This window comes from Typha angustifolia, chromosome 13 (assembly GCF_048772165.1).
Source record: "Typha angustifolia cultivar Huaian chromosome 13, ASM4877216v1, whole genome shotgun sequence".
NCBI lineage: Eukaryota > Viridiplantae > Streptophyta > Magnoliopsida > Poales > Typhaceae > Typha > Typha angustifolia.
Window position 1 is genome coordinate 16,580,535 of NC_133251.1, and position 20,685 is coordinate 16,601,219.

Genomic DNA, 20,685 nt, shown 5'->3' on the forward strand with positions numbered 1-20,685 from the left:
TTTAATTCTTTTTATCACTTCTACAGTTGGGCGCAATGACTTGGAGACAATCCATAGACTTTGGCGTTTATAGAAGATTGAAAGAGGCTTCTTGTAATTTTCTCATGACAGTCCTTCAGTTGATACATGTCTGTCTTGACCAAGTGAATTCATCTTCTATTGTTCCTCATCTCATTGCCCGGTTTGAGCGGTGAGTACAGTATACTAAGAAAACAATCCACAGTCTAGGCATTATAAAACTCGATAAGTTAAGTCTTGAGAATGTATATTGATGTTCAGTTGTATTAGGGAGCTTGAATTTGTGAAGTGTGAACTATCACGTGCTATTAGTTTGTAATTATCCTAATTGCTTCTACAGTGTACCCTAGTTTGAGGGTAGAGCTGGAGTGAAGACTGGAAGAAATTATTAAGGAGTTTGGTAGCAAATATTCGGTTAAAACTGATCTCTCTTTTCTCAGAAATCCTGTTTTACAAATATAAAGCAACAATGTCATTACATTACAATTCTCTTTAATTTTGGGAAAATGTGAACCAACTGCTACTGCTTTCGTCCTATTTGCATCCTAAGGATGGCTGGCTGTTCCCACGAATATGACCATCTAATCTAACAAGTTTTGAAGCTCGCAATCACGCTGCATCGCCTCGCAGATCTGACCCATGATATTCCAACTTATCTACGGTAGCCCGAGGAGGAAAAACGTTGTCCTGCAACTGTGATCATCCAAAATAATTTGGACTTGTGACTGAAGAACTCATGGAGCGTATGCAGAAGTTGAATATTTTGCTGACAAGCAGGGAACCTTGAATTGAAGCGTTTTGATTCTAGCAAGTTATCCCTGGTTAATGCAGTCATAATGAAATGAGCAAGGAGAAAGAAGGACAAAGACTCGCAATGCTTGTGAGATCTTGACTGAAACGTCTAGTTGTCTAACTTACCTATATGAAGGGGATGTGAAGAAGAAACAGCGAGAAACAATACAGGCAAAGTGAAATGACTAGTCCAGCAACAAAATATTGTAGTAGGCGTTTATTGTCTCTACTAACAAAAGCTGTCTTCAACGTGCTTGTAAGATCAAATACACGGTATGATATCTGCAATAAACACATTTTAATCAATTCCCTGACCAAATTCATTAGAAAAACTTAGCCCGTTTGAAGTAAAATAAACTTACAAAGATATAGATTGCAGTAGTAAGCATGAAATTGAGCAAGGGGTAGTCAGGAATAAATGAAAGAAGCCACTTGGGCTGTCCATTGGGCATGCTTGACCTGCAGATCCATTTAGATAAACAGTGAAGTTAAAATTCTTGCTGTTTCCAATTGTCACTGGCAACATGACACCTTAAAATGTTAACAAAGAGAAGTTTGTGAATTTTTTCTAGTTCCCTGCAGCAGTTCTCCAAGAGACATCAAAATGCCTTGTCAAGTAAGTCTGCGCTAGTCCAATAAGTTGTTTAAGGGATCAGATCACTAACATTGGTGCAACCTTATAAAGTTGTTCTCTAAGCTAACCCATTTAAAGTCAAAAGATCACCAAACTTAAGTATGACACTAGTCCATCTTTCTGAAGAGACAAAATTTGAGAAGATACTTGCAATACTCTCTTTTGTTTTGTGTGTAAATGAAGCAAGAATCCATACCTTAGCCAAATGTGAATCTGCGAAATATAGGTCTCTAGTGTAATCTTGCCAAGCCACCTAAAGGGAAATGTAATGGGATGTTAGGAAGAATAAAGGCAAACATCTGCAATCCACAACTCAAAGGAAAGGAGCTTTTGAGGTATTTTGATCAAGAAATATTCTTACGCAAAGAGAGTCAAAGAGAAATTCCTCAGCTGCTGGGTGAAATTTCGCAGGCAAATATACACCCTGTAACAAATTGAAACCAGAGACACTATTTCATTAAAAAGAAATAAACACAGACAAATTTTTTGACAGTTATCATCCTACAAATGTGAAGTTTGAGCAATTATCTTCAATACGCACGTGATAGGGATCCACGATGTGTAAGGGTGGAACTTATTGTATGTAATTTTGTCTAGCTTGTAGATATACTCATACCATAGGTAACCAACCTACAAGAGTATAACAAATGTTAGCATAATCCTGTTGTATTTATCAAGGAACTACTTTGTATTCCAGGTAAAAGCATCATAATAGCTTACCACCAAGGAAATAGTAACTATGCTCGACTTGACTAACACTCTCACTTTAGTTTCAGATTCTTCAATCTTTTCCATCCATCTCTCAACCTGTCATTATAAAAAATAGGCAAATTTTAAGTAACCTTTCATTACACATGCAATGAAAAACTAACGGAAGTATGCTTGATTCATTAAACACATTCATCAGAACATAAAATACTTACAGTTGGATGGTAGTATGCGTATATCATTCCAATGATCCAAATATAACGATCAAGACCAGATCTGAAGTGCCATTCATGCAAGAGAGGTAAATTTGCTTTAGAAGGATCTGGATCTTTATATCCTGCATACAAAAAGGTTAGCAACATTGCGAATGTTACAGGGGATGAAATCAAATAAGATTATTGCAACTCAAACAACACTGCACAGGTTGCTCACCTAACAGAAAAGTAAAAGGACTCCATATAACGCCAAAAACTCCAGGGACTTCCCATATTAAAATCACCATTAAAAAGCAGCACATTATCTTCACAGCCATTACTGATGGGATCTCATTGTACTTGTTGAAGATGCCAAGTGCCCCATATAGCATAAGAGTGAAAAGTGTGTGCATTGGACAGATATAGTACAGCATATAGTCATTGTCCAAGACAATGCAACAGAAAAACACGAAGAAGTTTAGCCGCCACATCATCTACATTTGAAAAGGATAATTCTTTATGATCCCAAGCAGATAGTCAGATATACAAAAAAAAAAAAAAATCAGACACTACTCCAAGAGATGAATGTATGAAGAATACCTGAGCAAACCGTGCAAGGCTAAAATCCTTCCGTATGTAATAATATGAGAAGTTCCCAAATCCAGTCATCCAAACATAACAAGCAATAAAAACACGTATTGCATTGTATATCTCTGACGCAGCAAAATAGTGGTACATTAAAAATAAGACCTGGGGCAAATGAATGGGATTGGATAATCAGGTATCTATACTTCACAGATAAATATATATTAGCATGTTATGAATAAGCAAAATGTCAGGATGCATAGCCCCATTCAATCTGCATGTCACCTTGTCCTACAATCATTCAGTACAACTAATGTACTTAAATTACTATAGTGTGGATATAATAAGAATTCTATGGCACAATTCCTAACATAAGTTTTTGAACTAAGGAGAAAACTGTGAGACCACCTCTCCTACCTACATCATTATCTAATAACAGAGAGAAGCCTTTGAACTCAGAAAATAAATTTCCCCCCTAGATATGTTTGGCAAATGATATTTGGAACTGTCCTCCTTAACGTCATGAAATTCAAACATAATAGAATCACTCTACTTCCATCCCATGCATCTTAACATTGTGAAATTTAATCATAAGACAAAAGGATTTTAACTTGTCTTCTGGTCAATACACAGTATTGTTAAACTATGATGTAGGCTGGAGCAGAAAGGAGAACTTAACAAATATGATCATTTAATAATACATAGTGGCCTCAAGAAGTTACAGCACTGCGATAAAGATGAAAATATTTACTGCCAACTTTATAATTACTTAATGGAAGAAATATAACTTTCAAACCTGCATCCATCCTCTCCATTCCTCAGTTTGATGACGATTAAGATAAAGTATGGATTTCCCAGAGAATGCTGATTTATCATGGTGCTTTTTGAGTGAAGTCAGGGCCGAAGCTATGATTAAAAGAATGTAGAGAAACAAAAAGAGGTCGCGGTTGTATTTCTGGCAAAGTCAAAGTCAGAGATCACTCAGGATAAATGAACAGTTTAATTTAGTCTTAAAGACAAAAATACATGTGGTGCATTTCTGTACAAAAACTGCTAATGTAGTTTGCAGATATTAAATCATATACCAAGTACAAGCAAAGAGGGGAAAAGTAGTTTCTGTAAGCACACAGTATCATTATATAATTATGCAGACAATTTAGAGCTATTTAATATACCTGAAGTGGAAACAAGAAATAAATTGTTATAGGCCCCACATGTTGGGGACAAGCACAACAGCGAGAACAACACATGTTTTTTTTTCAGTAGAAAACATTACATTTTCCTTATCAAGTAAGATAGTAGTTGTAGTTGCATATGCCAAACTTGCTTACTGACAACTCCAATCCCAATCAACAATAGGCATGATGGTTCCTATGTACTGGACCTTTTCCTTTTACAGTTTTACTTCTACTTTATAAACTATGCATTGGTAATGATGATGAATGAAGGATTATAGATAATTCTAGCCTCTCATGCATATAGATGGGAAAACCTAAAGTTTGAAGGAGGCAAGATCATGAGAGTACAAGGACACAATTAAATAACTAATTCCTTTGATGCCGCAAGAATAAATACCCAGAGTGCTGAATCAACAAGAATTGATGCATTGGAACGATTATTACAGTCATCAAGTTAAGCCTAAGCCCAGAATTAGGTCAAAGAGAAAAGACCAACTTCAATCTTTTGATTTAATAAAAAGTGAATGTATCTAACTTACGTAAGTGGTAACTATAGGCATACTGCCTTTAAATGAGCATCAAATATGGACTCAGCTTTTTGCCAAGCTTTTTTGTAACAAAATAAACATTAAGATAAGCCTACTACCAGGAGCCCATAATTACCATGATAATATGCCTCCTAATAAGCATCAACTATAAAATGCCCCTTTATGAAGCTTTTCTGCAATAAGAACTTAGCAGCTGCTTCACAGAGGCAAATGGAAACTGGTAAATTTCTTTGTCAGGAATGATAATACTTTCTAAATGTATGTCTTTTGCATCCTAGTATGGGGGAAAAACACAACTATCATGAATAGGGCAACAAGTTGTATATTCACTTTAGCCAGCATATACTTAATTCAGATGTCAAGCTTCAGTAAACACCTTGGAAGTTTCTGGGAACAAATTTGTCCGGTCGCAAATGTAAAAGTAAACCATAGTAATCCCAAATTCTGACCTGCAGAATAGTTACAAGTTAATCAAGGGAAAGGAATAGTAGTTGACTACTTGTCAATTATGACTTATGAGAAGCAAAATAATTGCTGAAGTCTTACATGGTTCTTAAAACAGCACGATTTTCAAGCAAGAAAGATTCATCCATTGTCATAAACCTAGAGCACATAACATTAGTAACAATATTAGTATGAACTATCTAAATGAGCAAAATAAAAACTACAAAATCTTCCTACATGTCCATATAGTAACCTGATTAAATTTGCTCTAACAGATGCATTCTGAAACTTTGCAGCTGGTGATTTTGATATGCCTCCTTCAAGCAATACCACCCTGTCATCCTCCTTGATCGTTCCATTTCCCAACTCGACCAAATTTGAGTCCGAATGACTGCAATTAAGACAATATTAAATTATACAGAGCCATGAAGATAGTTCAAGAGGGTTCTGCAAAATTTACAAATATGACACAAGTTGATAGGTCTAATGTAAAAGAAAGATGATCTATAGAGACTTTAAGACATTCAGAACAAATAACATTATAAGAACATTAGTCTCCTGTAAACATTCATTGGCAAAGATACAATCTCAAACATATAAGTTTTCAGTTCAAACATTGAAATTAGACAATAAGATCTCTTGGACATATCATTTCACAAAAAATTTCCAAGCAACCTTAAATATTCATATCAATTTTTCAGAATACCAACTGGAAAGCCAATACAACAGCACATCTTTAACGAAAAAAAAAAGGTCAAAAACTTCCATGTTCCTATTTTCCAGTTCATTAATATGATCTCCCATAGAAACCAAATAAATTCTGAATTAGCAGCTTCTAATACCATTCTTAAGAGGAATGTCAATTCCATTCAGTTTATGTAACACTTATCCCAAAGTTGTATGCTAAAACTTACAGATGCATGATGATTACTTTGTAACAGATGGCCTTGTGATAGCAATAGATATCTTACACTTTTGCAGGAGAGTATTTCTTGTATTCCAAGATTTCTGAGTAGATCCATGCTATAAGAACAGGAAAAAAGCCAAGCAAAAAGGAAACCTGCAACAATAGCAAAAAGGGTGTCACCATTAACCTCATCGGAAATGATAAGGATTTACCAGTCACAAGGAACAATATTTTTCTCATAGACTATTTAAGCATTAAATGACACATAATTACAGCACTTGCAATTTTGCATTACAAGATAACACTAAACATTTACAAATATAAGTCAAACTTGCAGGATAAAGCAAAGATGTGGTTTCCACTTTTCATACAAAACAGGAAGCAAACACCTAGTTGATGACAATGCACTAAAATACCTATTGGATGCATTCAAAATCCAAACATGAAAACGAATACATCAGGCCATCTAACTTTCCTGAATCTCTGCCACTTGAAACCATTAATACATCCACATAGACTTCAAAACCTACAAATAAGGCAGATGTGGACTGTAATTCAAGGGAATGAGTACCGCATTAGAGTGTGGAAGGTCACCAACGGCATAATTCTCATATGAGTGTGGACAAATCTCCAGTAAACAACCATGAAATGAGAGTCAATAAGATGGACCATATAAATGGAAGATCGATATGTAGAAGACCTCCAGAAACTGCCTAATACATATCAACTGTTTGTCCGACCATTATCCTAATCACCATCACCCCAAGCTCAACAGCAATTAACAATAAACACCTCTCAACATTCTCTCATAGGCAAAACAACAAACGAGTAATTTGCACACCTGGCCAGGAGTGACGGGACCAAACACCTCCATCTTCCTCTGAATTACGCACCAAGAAGACAACAAAAACAAATTAAGAAGGAAACTAGACCAAAATTAGCAGGAAAATCCAACAAGAGAATGAGATGGTCTACCTCAATCTCCTCTTCCTATCTCTTCCTTCTCCTTGTTATCACGAGAATTGGACTCGAACCGTCATCTTTACGCGGGATTTGGGTGGGCAAGGCGTGAAGGATTTAAACCCTAAGAGGAGAGCAAGAGATCTAAAAGCAAAAGGCCTCGACGTTAGAAGCGAAGTCGCCCTCGAAGGCGAGCGGTTGGTTGATGGGGTCATCGCTTCCTTTCCTTCTACTCTTCGTCAACAACTACCCAAAAAAATAAATAAATAAAAAGATAAGAATAAGGTCGTGGATTTTTCGAGTCCAGATAAATATTTCTCTGCGACTGTTCATTTCCTTTCAGGAATAAATATTTATTTATTTTCTAATGCCACTCTGGTTCCATCATGGATCTATTAAATAGAAAAGGACACGAAGAAGATGGAGTGTGGGTTAATTAATTACAGAACAAATGATATAAACCAACCAACCAAATCATTGTAGTTTAATTAGCTGTGTACTTATTCATAATCGATTATTCATGATCTGTTTGGTTTGGTGATAGGTCTCTTCGAGATTAATAATGTAGCATTTAACGCCGACCTACCGGTACTAAACTTTTATCTCAGTTTGGTCCTCATTCGTACTCTCAGCGGTGCAGTTCCAATATGTGGAAATTTATTATCTTCTGAAGAATATTGATTGTCTGAGACGTATTAATTCTTTGCTCTGTGCTTTTGGCATTGAGATAACCCAGAAAGGAGCAAGGAAGACAAGAAAAAGGCATTAACATAAAGATGGATACAACACAATCACCACCTAAAGGAGTAGTATGTGCAGATTTATAACCCTTACATATGTTTTCTAATACATTATTATTTTAACAGAAAATTTTACTCTCTAATACATAGTTATTTTATATAGAGTGTAAAATTATTTTTCTACGGTGTGAACTTATAACTCTACATTATTCTGTAATATATAATTATTTTCTCATATTACGAATGCGAAGTATTTTAAGTTGTAATAGAAAATAATAACATCTTAGCTTGTAAACTATCCAGGTATCTCATAAAAAGATGAACATGAATCAAAGCACCTGTGTAAGCAACGCTTGTGACCAAAGAAAAAGGTAGAAATAGACGTAAAGAAGGGCAGTACAGTGACTTTTGTAACAAAAATATTTGCCACATGTGAAACAACTCAAGTACATCGGCCAAGAAAAGTTTATTTTCCAGATACTTCCATCTGAAGATATAGTGCGTCACTACTATGACTATTGCGTTAAATATGTGTCCACTATATAAAAAGTGCTACAAACAAAGGTATTAGGAGGCAGATCAAGCGAACAAAAAAAAACTCATTTAATCCATGCAGGCATATTTCTATTGCAGCATCCGAAGCTTCTTCCAACTACATGCTTGGTTCTCAGGAAACATATTGACCCCATCATTACGATTGAATTCCTTCAAGGAAAAGAAAAGTAGAAAGTGAGATTTTGCAAGCAAACAATATTTCAAAACAAACCAACAGCACGTATGTGTATTTAAGCAAATGAAATGTAGATGAGCAGCTCTTTGGAGGCCATTATGTAGGTCAACCTTAATTCAGCACCCAAATTTCACTACACAGATAGAATAACATTGTCACCTAGATTACTTGGTATATTAATGCTTAGAGCCTTAGACTATTACAAGTGATTGATTAAATTGCTCATTTCACATCCATAGAATGGACTACTCTCCAAAGACAGTACAACATAAGACTTCGATCAATTATGGTGTTGGTTAGAGCACAACTAGGAGTTGAAAGGTTCCAAAAGAATAAGCAGATTTTCACAATAGACTTCCATGTAAATCAGCCCTTGCATCTTTCCAAGGAAACTTAAATCATACAGGAAATGGACTTCCAGTGAGAATTACAAAGCAGTTTTTCTTTGTGTTTCCTTTTGGAGATCCAATTGGTGGGAAGAGCTCCGTACATTCATAATTGCAAAATAGGCCAATAACAATAAAAAGATGTCCTAAAAAAATCCTCCTGTCACATGAATAGTCCACACAATGATAGAAAGCAGACAACTTTTGATTAAGGGCTGTATCCATCTAAGCATGAGATAAGACAGAGCTAAACGAAGCTCATCAAATACACCATGTATGAACAATATATGAATCAATGCCTAACTCAACTTTGCATGAACAATAAAAGATTAAAATGCAAACCTATGCAAAATCATTTCATTAACTACTGGATATTGAGGAAAAAATATGTATGGATTCTAATCATGTTGAACTATGTATTATACTACATCATAAGTTATTGGTGCTAGTATACAGTTAATTTCTTTTTATAAGAGATTAGCCTTTAATATCATAAGGCTTGTTTACTATAGTTAATCCTAGTCACTAATACTAATATCTGAAGACTAAAAGCATATCCTTATTAAATAAAATTTAAGCTAATTGAATAAATTTGAACTATTGGATTTTTATATACTAAACTTTACATATACTTGTCTGCAGTAACTTAACAGCTAAGCCCCCATAAATATTACTAAATAACTAAGAAAAGTTTTGCCCAACGTGATAGCAAAGTGTAACTGCCCTTATTTATATAATTGGAGAGGTTGTTTCTATATCTCAAACGTGTGCCACCAAGGAGTAAAGTCTCAAGCCTTACCACCATATCACAGATTTTCCCCCCATTTATACACTACAAAAATTGCTAACTTTTGAGCATGGATGCCTAATTGATGCACCACTAGCACTGGCAAAATGAATGAATAACACCAGAATACATGCCCAATCTACTTGAGTTTGTGCTAATAAGAGGGAAGATAATTTATACACAAACAAATGCTAAGTTTATCACACTATGAAAGTAAATTATAGATAAAATTACAAATGAATATTAGACAATAGCAAGACATGATTACAAAATTATCAGAGATTACCAGAGAAAAAGTTACCATGAAGATTAGCAATCTAATAACTCTATATTAAGATAAAGTAACATAAGATAAAAATGATACAAAAATATGTTGGAACTAGGAAAATAAGAGAAGTCATATCAATAGCTTTGCTCTACATATTTAAACAATGGAATTATATATAATTTCAAAAGATAGTTTAGCTCCCATATAAGATCACCTAAAGCGACCAGCAGGTAAGCCTATAAAGAATTTACTTTATAATCGAGTTGCTTTTAACGCATCACTTGATTTGCTACTATACCACCCCACAGAATTATATGCAAAGGGAAATGATACTAGCAAATACTACGACACAAGCTTTAATTTGTAGGGAAAAATTGCAACTTACCCTCTCCAAAGTGAAAACCCCAGCACCATCATTCTACTTATACTCAAAACTCGGGATCGGTGCACTGGGACTATCAAAGCTCTCCAAAATCTCCGTCTTGCTGCCTCCACTCCCACCCTTTGGTTCCTCCTTCTTCCCGCCCCCAAAGAGTCCTCCAAACCAAGAACCACCACCAGAACTCTCTTCCACCACAGGCGTCTGAGGCGAGTACCCAGCCGGAACACCGCCGCCTCCGGCTCCTGCCATCACGGCAGCTATATTCGGCGGAACTCCACCAGCCATAGCAGGATCCTCCATCAACGGCGGAAGATTCTGCGGCGCGCTGAGGAAGCGATTGAGCATGATCCCCGCCCCCTCGATGAGCGCGAGGAGGACGCCCCCAAAGAGCGCCGACCTGGCAGCAGGGCCCGCCCCCTGCCTCATCTGAAGGAAACCTCCGGTGGCGGCGCCGGCGAGGATGGAGTTCCAGGGGTCCTCCTTCTGACGGAGGTAGACCATGGAACAATCGAAGGCGGAGAAGAGGCCACCCCAGACGGCGAAGCTTCCTCCGACGCGTGGGGCGTTCATGCGCACTGCCTGGGCCCCGCCGGCGAGGCGCTCACCGTTGGGGGAGTTATAGAGCCCCTTGATGAAGTGGAAGGCGGAGCCACCCACGGCCCCCATGCCGAAGGCGCCGCCGACGTCGTCGAGGATGCGATCCGGACATGGCTCGCGAGACGTTTCTGGGGTTCCCATGGCGGACCAAGGAGACGACCGAAGAAAGAATTGGGAAGAGAGAGAGAGAGAGAGAGAGAGAGAGAGAGAGAGAGAGAGAGAGGTAGAGGCGGATGGAACCCTAAATCGAGCTCGTGCCTTGGGGGAAAGGAAAGGTTAATTAAAAGTACCCGGTCGGGATAATAAACCGGATTCGTTTGTGACTGAGAGTTTGAGAGTGGACGCGAGCCGGTCCAGGGTTTACTGGGAACGATTGAACCGGTCCTGACTCCTGACTCGAATTACTCGGATGAGTCGGCGATGTTACAGCAAAAATCACCGTCTTCAACTAGATTGGTGGCGGCGCCACTAATGATTGCATTGCAGCTGAGTTTTGTTGAACTTGGTTTGCAACCTGGAATTATTCGTAGATGACCATAAGATTATATTGAGTGTAACCCAATTCCTTGTAAGAGATAGGAAAAAAATTACAATGAACTTATAGTCAGGAAAAGGTCAGGAAAAGAAGAAGAAGAATGCAATCGAATACAAGTATAACATTGCATTTAAAGATAATTGATAAATGATTCTCACTAGAGTTTTAACTCAATCTTCAGTGAGTTACTAAACAATATTGCGCTTCGAGATTAGATTATACAGAGGTTCATCTAGCTACTATTTTCACACAAACTACCTTGTCTATCAACTGAATTGTTCAGTTGAATATAAAGTTTTTGACAAAACAAACTATCAGTGCTCCAGATCATTTGTTCTCCATGCCAGTCATCATAGATACTTTACAGCATGGTTATATGACCTTGACATTTCGAAGTTTGAGGTATTTCACATGTGTGCTGTTAAGAAGCTTTTACAGATTCCGACGGTCCACCAGTAAGCTTGCTGTTTCTTGGAAATATGCAGCCATCATCAGTTACTAATTGGCCGTTGACAGTAGCCAGTCGACTGTTCTTTATATGAGTTTCTTCGACGACGAGTTGCATGACTATAACACTACGATTAAGCAATTATCTGCTGTGAAGTAAGCAATATCTTTCAAGGAGATGGAACTTTTCAGCCAATTGCATGGTACTTTATGCTGACTTGTTGCCTGGAGCATGATACAGCATCGTCCCATCCTTGTTGCACCCTATTAAAGATGTTCTACATATCAGATTGACTAACATAGCAACCAATTTGAAATTGCAACCCATGCCTAGTTTGGAACCGGCAGAAAATCCAATTCCTCCAGCAACATTAGCACACCAGTTCTTTGTAATGAACACAAAGAGAGGCTGCATAGCTCTACAGCAATCATCATAAGACATTCTTATATAGTCCTTTGGTGATTTGCCCAGGTCAAATTTTCTCCCATTTCATGCCAGCTTTTGTTATTTCACAACTTCCCAGGCTCTCTGAGGTCATTCCGCTAGATTGTGCTTAAATGCACTTATCTCCTCTGCCAGATCGACTAAATTGTAAGCTCAGTCTCAAAATCCAGCTTGCTATGTGTGATCATGGTTCTTCATGATCAACAAAATTTTCTTCCATTTCTTCATTTCTCCTTAAAATTGCATGATAATGGACAATTTGTTGTACAATCATAATCTTCAAATCAGAAGATTTGCAATCTGAGAGTTCTTCCAGAGCTTTCTTTCATTTCTTATTGTAGACATGTTTACCTTCACCAGTAATCCCCACATGAACAAGATCCACCACTAAAATGGTGAAAACGATTGGAATCACGCAAGATAATCAACCTACTTTCAATGGCAGATAGATACTTGATAGCATTGTGACAATCCTCACATACTCTAAGATTCTTGATCACTCGAATGGGCCTTCCATGAGGAACATTTAGAATTCCAAATGCAACTGCTAACTTCTCACTGTGATACTTAAGCATATGTTCTTTCTCTTCCTCTTCCACATCATGCAAAACCATCTCTGTAGCAGATACAAAACCTGCCTTTTTCATCTTCTTATCCAGTTCTTCTAGGAAAACATATATCTTCTCTTTTTCAGGATGAATCGAGTCCCCGACTGAAAAGGTATGAACTTTGTTCTTAACTTCAATCCAGCTGAATCCAGGCACTTTCCTTACACCTCTCTCCTGCATCATCACTCTCATCTTCCCTACATCATTCCATTTTCCTGAAGCTGCATATATGTTTGAAAGTAAGACATACATACCAGCATTATCAGGCTCCATCTCAAAGATCCTTTTAGCAGCCTTCTCGCCTAGTTGAGCATTTCGATGAATCCTACTTGCACCTAGTAAAGCACCCCACATAGTTGCATCTGGTTTGAATGGGATTTCCCCCATAAGGGCTTGGGCTTCCTCCAGGCGTCCTGCTCGGCCCAGAAGATCAATCATGCAAGTATAGTGCTCTGCCTTTGTTGTCACACCAAAATCTTGATGCATCGAGTAAAAGTAAGATATGCCTTTATCCACTAAACCAGCATGGCTACATGCTGATAAGACTCCAACCTGGAAAGACAAATGGAAAATTAGAAAAATGTATATATGATCCAAATACTGAGGCGAGCAACATTTTATGATATCTAACTGAATAAACCTGGTACTAGTATTTTACCAGATTAATTGTTATAAAACCGGAGTCAGTGTGACACTATTTTGTGGAAGCAAAGGAGTTCTTACCATTGTAATGTCATCCGGTTTGGTGTCTGTTGTCCTCATCATATCAAAAAATTCCAGTGCTTCTTTTCCAAAACCATGTCGGGCATAACCTGCAATCATGGTATTCCATGACACCACATCTCTCTCCTCCATCTCCTTAAATGCCTTGCAAGCCTCATCTATGGTGCCACATTTAAAATACATTGCAAGAAGTGCATTTCCCACAAAGCAACCCATTCCATAACCAGCCTTAACAAGTCTACCATGCACCTGCATTCCACACTCCAGCAAAGCAATGTCTGCACATGTACTCAATGCGCAGGTGAATGAGGATCTATTCATCTTCTCTCCACTCCTCCCCATCTCTATAAAAAGCCGTAAAGCTTCCTCACTGAATCCACCCTGTGCATATCCTGCAACCATTGCAGCCCATGAAACCGAGTCACGCTGAGGCATGGTGTCAAAAATTAATCTGGCCTCTTCTATCATCCCAGACTGCGCAAAACCTGTGATCATCGTGTTCCATGAGCTGATGTTCCTATACGGCATCACATCAAACAACTCCTTCGCCTTGTCCATCATCCTGCCTTGCACATATGCAGCAATCATTGCATTCCACGAGATTGCATTCCTCTCTGGCATCACATCAAAAACCTTTCTAGCCTCCTCAAGCATTCCATTCTGAGCATAGCCAGAGACCATCGCGGTCCAGGTAAACACATCCCGATGAGGAGAACTATCAAACAACCACCTCGCCTCGGTCATATTGCCATTCTGGGCATACCCTGAAATCATGGTATTCCATGATACAACATCCTTCTCTGGCATCATATCAAACAGCATCCGTGCATCAACCATCCTCCTCTTCTGAACATAACCAGCAATCATCGCATTCCACGACACAATCTCCCAGCGAGGATTGGAATCAAACAATTTTCGTGCATCCTCAATGCGACCATTTTGTACATATGCCGCGAGAATCCCATTCCAGGACACAGCGTTCTTCTCCGGGGTGCGCTCGAAGAATTCCCTGGCTAATTCAACAAGGCCATTGTTGGCACAAGCGGAGATCATTATATTCCAAGACACGGTGTCTTTCTCAGACATTTCCTCGAACAGGCGCCGGGCGGAGGCGAGTTCGCGGTTCAAGACGTGGCCGTGCAGCATGGTGTTCCATGACACGACGTCACGGCAGGGCATGGAGTCGAATAGGCGGAGGGCGAGGGTGAACCGGCCGTTGGACAAGTATCCAGATAGCATGGCGTTCCAGGATACAGTACTCCGGCGCGGCATTCTGTCGAACACCTGGGCGGCGATGTCGCAGCGACCGCCGCGCATGTGGGCCGTGATGGCCTTGTTCCATCGCACCACCTCAAGGTCGAGACCCTCGGGTACGGCGCTGCGCTTATTCTTGGATTTCCTTTTCCTGGTATTGTTATTCCGCTCCGGGGAGGAGAAGGCATTGGGTTTAGGAGGAAGGTGGGATTTGGTTGAGTCGGCAATGGAGGTATGGAAGAATCGGCAGAGGATATAGGTGCGGGAGGTCCGCATAGTAAATTTTGTTTTCCGGAGCACGATATATGCTCTAAATTAGGACTTAGGAGCCTGAAGTCGTCGGCTAAGGTTCTCCGATAACGACTACAGTTAAGTCGCCAAATGTTGACGTCTATTCGCCGACTTTGGCAACAAAATAAGTATTTCGACAAAAATGGGCTTCTTCACATAATGAATTATTTAGTATTTTATATATTGAAAAAAAAAACTCTTTAAATAAAAAAATCGTAGAGGGTGAAAACTAAAAATAAAACTTTGAACAATTAAACAAAGAAATCTAATAAATAACCGAGCCTATTTCAAACCGAGCTCGATCAAGTTTTTTCGAGCCTCAATTATTTTGACAGCCCTGGCAACAACTGAAGTACTTGCTGTCATAAGCACAAGCATTTTATTCCATATGATTCACGACTATTTTGATGACAAACACAAAAGTATGTCAACTATATATGTGTGTGTGTGTGTGTGTCACAAGTCAGAGAGAATCAATTGCTTAAACAAAACGATCTCGATCAGAGGCTCTGCAACTTAATCTGAGCACCGTACTGAGGATGCAGGGTTGCAACGAGATAGGGCGCGTGAGCGTAGGACGGCGCGAGCTGGAACGAGAAATTGTAGAGGATCATGGTCAGCGCCATTTTGGCTTCCAGCAACGCGAAGCTCTGGCCGATGCAAGTCCGGGGCCCCCAGCCGAAGGGAAAGAAGGCGACCTGACCATCCACGGTTGCCTTGGAGATCCCTTCCGCAAACCTCGCCGGATTGAATTCGCCGGCGTCTTTCCCCCAGACATCTGGATCATGGTGGATGAAGATTATAGGGAGTGAGAGCATCACTCCTGGCGGATAAGTTATGCCTCCGAGTTCCATTCTCTTGAATGTTTTCCTAACAAGAACAGTTGCAGGGGGGTACAGCCTAAGTACTTCGTACAGAATCATCGTCACCTGCGATCGACATGCAATCGTACGTTTGCATGCATGAGCTTAAATTAATTCTGTTCACAAGACCTCGTCTTTGTGAATTAATGAACAGGAAAACGTGGATAGAATCGTAATGCTATACTCACGATCTTTAACCGGCTTAGACCATCGGATAAGCTTGGGCAGTCGTTTCCGAAGACTTGCAGAACTTCTCGTCTTGCTTTATCCTGCCAAGTCGGATGCATGCTGAGAGCGACCATTGTCCACGTGAGCAGCACCGCCGTCGTCTCCTGCCCGGCGAAGTAGAACAGCTTGCATTCCTCGATCACTTCTTCGGTGGTCATCTTAGCGTTGGAGGCGTCGTTGTTTTCTTGGGAATGCTTCAGATTGGATTCCATCAAGAAACCAAGTAGGTCGTCATTGCTGCTAGCTTCTCTCATCTTTATAGCCTTCTCTCGCTTCCCAATGATGCCCTTTACCAGGGCTCCGACCTCTCTATTGATTTCTTTCATTCTTCGGTTGTTCTTGGTCGGAAGAAACCTACGTAACATATTGATCATTTCTATTACCTCAAAAATTAATACCAGATAAATTCTGACAGAATAAAGAATATTCACTAATTACGTTCGAAGAACAGACCTGTAACCTGGAATATAGAGAGTTTGCAAGGCCTGAACGGCGAGCTCAACTTGCTCTTGTTGGAGTTGGAAGATGCGTCTCCCCTCTGCGTAGCTACTGCCGAATGCCGTTCGAGAGATTACATCTCCTGTCAAGTTTAGGAGCTCAGGCCAAACATCCAACTCAAATGATCCATCAAAACCAACGGACTTCTGCCATCTGCTGATCAACTCACTGCAGCACGTAGCAAACGCCGGCAGCATCCGCTACAAGAACGCCACAAAAATCAAATGCGTGAGCTAACGAGAAGAAGAAAATACCTCAGCAAACTTAGTAAGTAAATTAATCGTTAACCTTTAGTTTCTCGTGATGGAAAGCAGGATTAAGAATCCTCCTGTGCCGGGCCCACTTCTCACCTTCACAACTTGCAAGTCCAGTTGCGAAGAGTCGAGTAAGAGGGTTTATTACTGGCTTCTCAAAGTGTCCAAACTTGTTGGCTAGAACTTCCCTCACTAATGCTGGATCACTGATGGTCACTCTGGGATTTGGCCCATGCCAAGTAATACATATTTTACCTGCAATTTTATTTTAATCATCGCATAAGGTTAAGGTTAAAATATGGTGTTTTGTTTTGTAATAAGGTTAAAGTATAAGTGGGTAATTGCAAAAAAATCAAGGATCACACCGTTCTCCTCCATGGCACGATGGAACAGCGGCGCGACACGTGGAATGATGTCGTGGGAGAGCGGCATTGCCTCGGACTGGGCCTCCTTATTGAGCCGGGCGTTCTCCGTCAAGTCGCCGTAGAAGAAGCGGTACTCTGTCCCGCGGAGCCCTTGGGCTCGTAGCTCACGGCCCAACCTTTTGGGCTTTAACCAGGCCCAGTCTAGAACCCTTACAGCCCACCACAGGAACACCACACCCAACACTAGCCCCCATGCCATGCTCCATTGAAATGGCATCTCAACAACAGTCACCATGGAAAATAAGAAGAAGAAGAAGAAGAAGAAAGAGGAGAAGTTTGAGAGAGAGAGAGAGAGACCTAGAGAGGTGATGAATATATAAGACGAAGAAGAAGGTGTAGTGTAGTACAAAAAGACAATAGAAAAGTACAGCTCAACAGACTAAATGTGAGTATAGCAATTACGTAAGGGTTAAGTCTTTGGCCAATGACACATGGGAGTGCAGCCTTGCAGGTGGCAAAGAACCCAGAAATAGAATGTGTGAGCAGTGTTGGCTTATCCGTGGAGTACTCTTGACCCAACTAGCCTCCTCACAAACTGCTATCTCCTAGATTTATTATAAAGAGATTTATTTGAGACAATTCGACAGTCACCGCATAGGCCCAGCTAAAAATTAATATTATATGTATAAAACTGTTCTTTAGAGTCAACGTAAAGAAGCAAGTGTAATAGATGCAAAGAGAGTCGTGCCTTTTAGCAAGAGAATAGCATATGTTTCCAAAGTTGGAGACGGATGGATTCGGTGGATCGGTGAGGGATATAGGAGACCTGAAGTAGTCGTCAGCCTGAGGTCCTCCCCTAACGACTACGGCGACGTTTTGCATCTATTCGCCGACTTTAACAAAAAGGAGAAAAAAGATTGCCAACAACTGAAGCCATTAAAAACTTGCTGTCTGTATATACCAATACTGTAGACAAGTCAATTGTAGAGCTTTTGAGTTCATGGTCACATAAAATTTAACTAGGCAGTGAGCATATTGTCTAAGAAAATGATCAGAGCCTCCGCAACTTACTCTGAGCACCATATTGAGAAATTCTTCAGGATCATGTTCGGTGTCATCTTGGATTCCAGCAATGCAAAGCCCTGGCCCCCAACCAAATTTACATACATCATGTTTGAACTATCACTGATATGTGTAGCGTTCATATATTTCCTGTACCAAAAATCAGCTAGTAGATGAAAGATTGTATAAACAACTACTTAAGAATTAAAAAGGGTAGGTGATGACATAAAATTAAATTTGGCCTGATTATTTGGAACATGGTGGGGGCAGAGTATATGGAGTGATAGAGCATGAAGATAAAGGCCTCCCTCAATTTGATGTGCCAACATATCTTGCCTTTGAAGAACAGATGCAGAAAAGGAAACATAGGACCATAAGCTGGAGCCTCCTCACAAGACGTAATTCAACCACATCAAGTTCCTTTCCCATCCAGTAGAACAATGAAATCCATATAAAAGGAAATGCAGAGAGATAAAAACTTCTCAAATCTATTAATCTATAGAGCATGAATGTGAGACTTAAAAGTTGTAAGGCTGACATAGACAGTCAATAGCATGAATTAGCTTCCTCCTTGGGCCAACAGCATCTGCACCCATGTCCTTGAGCTTCCTCATTGAAAGACCAACTAACTGATAGATACCCAGCTTTTCTCTCTCAAAGATTTGTATAAATCGACTCAGCCCACATAATACCAGCCAATTTTTCAGCCCACCCAAGCCTTCGACCTTTCTCTCAAAAAGCAATGCTCGCATTCGCTGATTCACAAATTTTGAACCACCAATTGGCATCCTTGGGTAGCCTCCCATTGTTAAGGATCTTGTTGTTCTTGCATTATTGTGACGCACTATACTGCCACTTCTAAAAGCATGATCCAGTGATGGTGGTTCCATCGAGGGCTTCCCATTAACATGATCTGCACAATTAACCGGAGCTTCCTTGTCAAGTAAGGCAACAGGACTATGAGAAGATCTTTGAGACTTCATCCTTGGACCATTAGGTGGATCTCTTTTTTCAGAAGGGTTAGCAGAAAATATCTTGCTGTGACTATTAATTTCAGCATCATTCTCAGTAAGAGTGGCAGCAGGTCTCTTGGTTCCAATCTTTGACTGCTTGCGGCATGACTTCTTTGATGTCCTTGATAATTTACTCCTGTTATTTTTAAACTTATCTTGCTTATATCGTGCATTTGGTTTTTCAGCTTGAGTTGCTGCAGGTGACGGTGGGGGAATAAAAATGGTGATTCTTTGTTTCTTAACTACCACCCAGTCATCATCTTCTTCAACCGAATCACACTTGACCATGAAGTCGGATGGATTAACCAGAGCATCTGAGGATAACATCTTGTCCTTTGCAGCTAACAGGACTACTGTCCTACTCCTACCTTTGATCTGGTTTCAAAGGTCAAACATCTCTTTATCAGTTCAAACCTGCAAACCATGTCAATTGATCCATACAAATATCAAATCTTAGTGTCCATCATTTTGTTGCTTGTGTTCTTGATAATTACTCCCAGTTGTTTTACAGGAAATTTAGGTAGACATAGACATCACTATCAAGATTTCATGAAGCTTGGAAAAAGAAAAAAAAAGAAAAAGAAGAACAAGTAACTTCACAATCTTTTATTAGCTACACTAACCCTAAGTGTCATCACTGTCTCAAAATGTAAATTTGTCTTCTTCCATACTTAAATACTCTTGAATGGTTCTAACCTGAATGCAAACCAAAAGCATGTAGATCACATACTAAATAAAACCTACCACATTAGCATTGCGACATTGTACTCCATAATCTTTGTCTTCTGATATCTTCTAAGCAATTAAACAAACAACTGAGCGATTCGAGAACGCTAGTCAGGGTTAAAATAATAGATAGTGGCATCATAACTTGAGAGAGTGGAAATTCTACTACAATCAGGAAAGAGCAATTCAGATAATATTGCAGAATTGAACAGAAAAAAGAAAGGGAAATTGCAGCCTTATACCTATCAATCCATTCTTCGAATATTCTTCAAAACAAAGATGAGATCTTTCCGTAGGACTAGAACCTAAAGAGGGCTGAGGATTCGTGAAATAGTGGCTCGCGAGCTCTCGAGGTCGATGAGATGGCAGTCAATCTTCGGAGAAGAAGAGGAGTTGGCGATGGTTCGGATTACCGTCACTGGGATCCACCAGGCCACAACCTTTTGGGTCTAAAGGAACATTACGTTATATACTTAGACGATTATAGATCCTCAGGAAGTCTACTGCTTATCTCA

At 39.6% G+C, this 20,685-nt stretch overlaps 4 protein-coding genes across 5 annotated transcripts; all 4 read right to left on the minus strand.

Moving 5' to 3' along the window:
- Positions 1-428: 428 nt before the first annotated feature.
- Positions 429-7,202, minus strand: LOC140773999 (protein REDUCED WALL ACETYLATION 1-like). The gene is made up of 17 exons (XM_073116810.1): positions 6,984-7,202; positions 6,850-6,888; positions 6,073-6,161; positions 5,355-5,492; positions 5,204-5,260; positions 5,034-5,106; positions 3,728-3,886; positions 2,947-3,096; positions 2,585-2,840; positions 2,368-2,489; positions 2,165-2,251; positions 1,986-2,074; positions 1,806-1,868; positions 1,641-1,697; positions 1,173-1,269; positions 937-1,092; positions 429-836 (listed from the first exon to the last, which is right to left on the minus strand). Exons 2-16 carry the CDS (start codon positions 6,880-6,882, stop codon positions 937-939), a joined length of 1,626 nt encoding a protein of 541 aa, XP_072972911.1. The 5' UTR covers positions 6,883-6,888; positions 6,984-7,202; the 3' UTR covers positions 429-836.
- Positions 7,203-8,092: 890 nt separating this feature from the next.
- Positions 8,093-10,999, minus strand: LOC140773544 (mitochondrial import inner membrane translocase subunit TIM17-1). Its single transcript, XM_073116155.1, has 2 exons — positions 10,265-10,999; positions 8,093-8,413 (listed from the first exon to the last, which is right to left on the minus strand). Exon 1 carries the CDS (start codon positions 10,997-10,999, stop codon positions 10,298-10,300), a length of 702 nt encoding a protein of 233 aa, XP_072972256.1. The 3' UTR covers positions 8,093-8,413; positions 10,265-10,297.
- Positions 11,000-11,035: 36 nt separating this feature from the next.
- On the minus strand, positions 11,036-15,209 carry LOC140773543 (uncharacterized). Of its 2 annotated transcripts, XR_012106492.1 has the most exons (3): positions 13,617-15,209; positions 11,652-13,445; positions 11,036-11,372 (listed from the first exon to the last, which is right to left on the minus strand). XR_012106492.1 is itself a non-coding variant. In XM_073116154.1 (2 exons), exons 1-2 carry the CDS (start codon positions 15,144-15,146, stop codon positions 12,639-12,641), a joined length of 2,337 nt encoding a protein of 778 aa, XP_072972255.1. In that variant the 5' UTR covers positions 15,147-15,209; the 3' UTR covers positions 11,500-12,638. The 2 variants fall into 2 exon arrangements, 1 of the variants encoding a protein (XP_072972255.1); XM_073116154.1 differs by lacking the exon at positions 11,036-11,372 and having other exon boundaries at positions 11,500-13,445.
- Positions 15,210-15,517: 308 nt separating this feature from the next.
- LOC140774241 (cytochrome P450 CYP72A616-like) lies at positions 15,518-20,596 on the minus strand. The gene is made up of 7 exons (XM_073117154.1): positions 20,413-20,596; positions 18,118-19,858; positions 17,370-17,974; positions 17,039-17,259; positions 16,706-16,950; positions 16,213-16,606; positions 15,518-16,090 (listed from the first exon to the last, which is right to left on the minus strand). Exons 3-7 carry the CDS (start codon positions 17,662-17,664, stop codon positions 15,662-15,664), a joined length of 1,584 nt encoding a protein of 527 aa, XP_072973255.1. The 5' UTR covers positions 17,665-17,974; positions 18,118-19,858; positions 20,413-20,596; the 3' UTR covers positions 15,518-15,661.
- Between the last annotated feature and the right edge of the window lie 89 nt (positions 20,597-20,685).